Source organism: Papaver somniferum, unplaced genomic scaffold (assembly GCF_003573695.1).
Source record: "Papaver somniferum cultivar HN1 unplaced genomic scaffold, ASM357369v1 unplaced-scaffold_70, whole genome shotgun sequence".
Classification (NCBI taxonomy): domain Eukaryota; kingdom Viridiplantae; phylum Streptophyta; class Magnoliopsida; order Ranunculales; family Papaveraceae; genus Papaver; species Papaver somniferum.
The window spans coordinates 4,740,964-4,746,486 of NW_020649860.1; the positions used below are offsets into that span (position 1 = coordinate 4,740,964).

The 5,523-nt window shown below is 36.2% G+C and overlaps 1 protein-coding gene across 1 annotated transcript; it reads left to right on the forward strand.

Annotated features, from left to right (window-relative positions):
• The first annotated feature begins 1,747 nt into the window (after nt 1–1,747).
• On the forward strand, nt 1,748–3,624 carry LOC113343945. Its single transcript, XM_026588030.1, has 3 exons — nt 1,748–2,069; nt 2,184–2,411; nt 3,191–3,624. Exons 1-3 carry the CDS (start codon nt 2,034–2,036, stop codon nt 3,446–3,448), a joined length of 522 nt encoding a protein of 173 aa, XP_026443815.1. The 5' UTR covers nt 1,748–2,033; the 3' UTR covers nt 3,449–3,624.
• Nucleotides 3,625–5,523: the final 1,899 nt, after the last annotated feature.

The following is a 5,523-nucleotide window of genomic DNA, read 5'->3' on the forward strand; positions in this document are numbered from 1 at the left end:
CGGGCGGCCGCATGCAACACGCCCATTATAAGAAAGTGTCAGGAAAGCGGGCAGTTAGTAGCGGAAAGAAGTAGTGGGTGTAAAATAACTCGTTTCCTTCATAGTGGGGACGTGGTTTATAGCATGTACATATTGCCCCACTTCTCCATCACTCAACTACTCCCACTTCCTACGAGATCAGGGTGCATTCAAACTATGACTTGTATAAATAGGTTTCTACCTGTTTCAACCAAAAACAACAGAGTTTTGGTTAACAACAACACAAGTATCCAAAAAAACACCAAAGAACTATAGCTTACATTCCGCAAGCCAGTTCCATATTCTGATACAAGTCATAAAACAGACACACCTTCAGAATCAATCATTCTGGTCTCAACACCTTCTTCGCTTCCCTCCTTAAGACCAACCCTTCTCCTTCACTTTGTGACCGACGCAAGACTGGAACGCCCATTACTTGGTTTGGGCCAGGATTGTACAGATTGATCTCTCGAATCTAAAGTACTCCCGTTTCTCATCAACACACCCAAATTTACCAAAACCAGCAGAAACAGTTTTTACCCCAAAACAAACCTATTCTAGGAAAAATAAACAACAGGAGCACGTCATTTCTTCCAAATCAGAATTAGTCGATGTCCACGCCCATATCGACCGATTTTAGTTTGATGTTCTTCGTGGCCGACGTGGGTATGAAAATAGGCCATTTTATATAGGAATGGTCAATATGAACATCGACCGATTCTGGTTAAGTGCAAAAAACCTAGATTCAATTTTTGAGTGCATGCATGTTGATAAAATCTAATTTGGAGGATTAGGTTAGTAGAAAAGTACCTGATTCTTTCCATTTATACTGCTTGTAATGTGCTCAGAGTTAATTCACCTCTTGTAACTGTTTTCAACATCGATTCTTTATTTCGAACCGCTTTCACAACTCCTAGATCACAACCACTAGGAAAAGTAATGACACCATTTTACCGTCTTCGTTATATAGAAAAATAAAAATGATTAATAGGTTTTTGAATCGTCAATTATCGATGATATTTTGATTTGAAAATGAAAAAATCAGGCGAGAAGAAAAGAAAATAAATGGCCAAATAGAGTGACAAAATAATCACCATTAGGTTTTAATAAAGCATTATTATATAATATAGTAGTTTCACCAAATTTAGATACCTCTATCCTCCATCTAGTTTGACACAAAATTTAGGTAGACCTCAAATTAGAAAAATATTTGCTTTAGAAAAAGGAAAAAAAATCGTAATTTTTAGGAACCCAAAAGTGGGGAATACCCCGACAAATGGGGTTAAGTGATGTAACGTACATAGATAAGGGGTGTTTAAAAAATTAAAATAGGTAACTTAGCCTTTCCGTCGGATTGTCTTCATGGATAAAAACCATGCCGACATTTTCTAATTCACCCGACTAAATTTACAAACCTAAATCATCCATTATCTTTCAAATTATCTATCTTTGACCTGACGGGATTCCACGCTCTCAAATATATATAAAAAGTTTTGTTTTGAAGATAAGATATGAGATGTCAAATGGATACAGAACCACTTAAAAAGCGGAAATTGAACAAAGTGCCATTTGTTTTGTTGGGCTTCACAAATACCCTTATCATACAATAAATACACCCTCCATCTTCAAGAAATGAATCTATTGAATTTTTAGTACCAGATTTACCCTTTCGATAATACACTAGATATGACGTTGTTTCCACCGATTGGAATCTATCGACCAAATTTTCTCTTTCTCCTTCTCCCTCCATTTTTCTTTCAGCCATCACCAGATTCACCACCACAACCACCACCACCATCACTTCCACCACCACATACGTTGCGTCCAATAGATCCGGAATCAATCGAAAATATCATCACCATCATATGGTTCGCGTTCAGAGAGGGGTTGTTCTTCTTATAAAGATTAATTTCCGAATCAGATTGAAATAGATCGAGATTTGATTTTAGCTTTAGATTTTGAGGAAATTTAGAATTGAACTTGTTCAAATTATTGAAGCTCAAGAAGTAATTTTGATGAAGGTGGTGGTGCTGCCGGTGGTAAAGGAGGAGGTATGATGTTTTTTATTTCGTTCTATAGATAAAATTTAAGTTATATCTATCTTTAAACTGGTGATGAAAATAAATTGGAATTAAATATTGATTATCGTTTTTCTCTTGCTTAAGTTTCTGGTGGTGGTGGTATTTAACATGATTGTTGTTATAAGTGGTGGTAAGGTTAGAATGATGAAATTAATTGTCAGTAGAGATAATGATGGTTCTGGTTGTGGTTGCGGTGATAGTGATGGTGGAGATTGGGTGTGGCTGTGGTTGTTGGGAGATGGTGGTAGTGGTGATACTTCTGGCAATTATCACTGCCTTCGCCAAAACCACTTCCGAAAGTATTACGACAAGGTATTTTCTCTTCCAAATTTCTTTTAGTGCATTGTTTCTTAATCTTAAATTCAGAAGTTATTTACATTTCTCTTGGTTTTGATTTTAGTATTCATATTCATAAATAAACAAATTGTTATTTAGCTAAGCTAGGTTTTTAAGCCAAAATTGTTTGCTCCATTTCTACCTGAGATAAAGTGGTCTCACTTCTAAGCTTTTGGTTGTTGAGTTTGTCGACTTTGTTCGTTTTTTAGGGAATGGTTGTCCAATACCAAATGGTACCATCTCTTTTTTTTTTTTTTAGTTTGATGTGTTTCCTCCGAGGAATATATTAATTAGAATTCTCCTGTCTTGTCTCATATTGCATCATTGCTCATCTTTTCCTGTTCAGTTTCACCATTCCATGCATTATATCAATTAGAATATCTTTTGTGTTTTATTGAATTTTTAGAAGCTTGTTGGGTCCTAAGAAACTATGATCTAGTAGCTTAACAAAGGTTCATGGTTAGTTATGCGTTAGCTCGTAATACGAGTTAAAAGTAGGAAAAACTACCGGTTTCTCGTTGGTTTAGTTATGAGGACAACAATTATCATGGTACACATGGATTTGTTTCTTCATCTTTAGACTATTCTAAGGGCTTTCGTAGTCCCACTAGTTCCATGCAGAGGCAGTGTTGTTATGCAGATTCTCATTCTCCTTTATTAGCATCATATTTTGAATTTGACTTTACATGTTTAATTGATATCAGAATGTGGCATTTTTATTGTCTAATAGGATGATATGTGACTCTTTTTATTAGGTTCTTCGTGTTGGAGGACGAGACTTGGACGATACAGTGTACCCAGGGCCTTTTTGTGTTGTAATATCCCTCTTCTTCTTTTTTTGTTCTTTTTTAGAGTGGGGTACAAATTTTGCGACTACAGATCAACTTATGGAACAACAGTGTAAAGGGTTCATGTCTTGTCTCATATTGCATCACCTAAGCAACGCCTCTGATGAGCTGCTTCCCACCTTCTTACACACTTGGGTTTACATTTGCAGCGGCAGTGACCAATAAGAGTGGAATCTTCCTGTGCACTGCGATCCCAGGAGCTTCATGCATATCGATTTCTCCCTTTTTTGACTTCAAGGGGAAATTCCTACTTAAAAAAGTTGAGAAGATTTGCAAGAACAAGTTCAATTATGACCAAAGCAGAGTGAATACCAGGGAAACCCCTCCGTCCAATACCAAATGGCACCGTCTCAAAGTCTTGCCCTTTAAATTCTATATTCTTTGTTACGAATCTTTCTGGTCGGAATTCTTTTGGGTCTTTACAAAACTTAGGGTCTATTGCAATAGCTTTTGCATTAAAGAATACCTTTGTTTTGGTTGTGATGATTAAGTTGGATTTTATAGCTTTAAAGTTCTTTAACTGTTGAATTTATGGTGCAATTGTAGCATGACTGACTACACGTCAGATGATGCGTGTTCGACTCACGCCAAGTTCACTCATTCATATATGTCAAATTTTTTGTGTCAATTTTGGTTGTTGATTCCATTTACCGGGATCAACTTCTATTGTTGACACAAAAAACTGGAGTATTTTTTTAGTTATTGTATCAATTTTGGTTGTTGACTCCATTCACTGGGATCAACTTCCATTGTTAACATAAAAAAACTGGAGTATTTTTTTCAGTTATTATGTTAACTTTGTTTGTTGACTCCATTTACTGGGATCAACTTCCTATGTTGACACAATTGAACTGGAATATTTTCATTATTTTTTGTATCAATTTTGGTTGTTGACTCCATTCATTGGGATCAACTTCCATTGTTGACGAAAAAAACTAGAATATATACTAGTAAAGTTATCTTTGAACTTTTAATTTTGGACCAACTTCGGTTGTTGACACCATTTTTTCTTTTTATGATTTTTGATTTTGGGATCAACTTCGGTTGTTGACATTATATTATGGTGTCAACTTCGGTTGTTGACACCATATTTTTTTTTGGAGCAACTTCGGTTGTTGACACCAAATTTGGTGGTGGTGGAGGCGACAACGGTGGACTGGTGGTGGTGGTGCTGGTGGAGTTGGAGGTGGTGGTGGTGGACTGTGGCGCTGGCGGGGGCGATGGACGGGTGGCGGTGGTGTCCTAGTGGCGCTGGAGTGGTGGTGTAGTTGGAGGTGGCGGTGGTAGGATGGTGGTGGAGTGCTGGTGGTCAAATGATTTTATTTTTCTGAATGAAGAAATATGTTTATGTGAGAAAATAAGACAAAATTTATATATAATAGAGTGAAAAGATACACCACAATCATTTAAATGTCAACCTATAAGTTCGGTTTATTTAGTGATTGTCTATGAACAAAGTCGAGACAATACAACTTAAGTCATATACCTTGTGTGATTGTTTATGGACGAGGTCGAAACAATACTCAACAAGATATTTACTTCATAATAGTTACAGTAATAACCGATTGACTATTGGGATCAAAGTCAAGTAGTTAGGATTAACGTATGTTGCGTAATTTACTTAATTATAATAACAATTATAATGCGAAAAACAAAGTAAATGACATAGCAAGATTTTGTTAACGAGGAAACCGAATGAGGAAAAACCCCGAGACCTAGTCCAGTTTTGAATACTCTCAGAATTAAGCCGTTATACAAAATCTAATACCAACTTCGTATAGTTGAGACCAAGTAGACTACCCCTAGCTACCTAATTTCCGCAGTATCCCTGTGCCTTCGATTTCTATACTCACGCACGTGAATCACCAATCCTTTTGATCGTATTCCAGACATTAAAGGATAAATCTTTTTGGTAATTACTTTATTCAATCTTGGTAATAAGATATTATGAGTCGTTGACAAAGGCTCTTCCGTTTAAACGAATAAACTCTTTTGTATGGTTATATCAACCTAAACTTTGATTACCGAAATAACCAAACTATAGATTTGCAATCAATCAATATAGATCTCAAAGAGAAACTATAAGGTGATGTCGATCTCACGCAACTAACCAATCAAGAAACACGATTCTAGTTGGATCCCAGCCGATCAAGGTTTGTGCATACAATTCACAAGATACGAAAACTAATAAGAAAAACTTCGTCATCTTCAGATCTTCGTTTTCCGTATTTACGAAAACA

Bases quoted from the DNA above. Each gene is read 5' to 3' on its own strand.
- LOC113343945 (XM_026588030.1), top strand. From the start codon at position 2,034: ATGAAGGTGGTGGTGCTGCCGGTGGTAAAGGAGGAG. The intron at 2,070-2,183 runs GTATGATGTTTT...CTCTTGCTTAAG, and splicing joins TGCCGGTGGTAAAGGAGGAG to TTTCTGGTGGTGGTGGTATT. The intron at 2,412-3,190 runs GTATTTTCTCTT...TCTTTTTATTAG, and splicing joins TCCGAAAGTATTACGACAAG to GTTCTTCGTGTTGGAGGACG.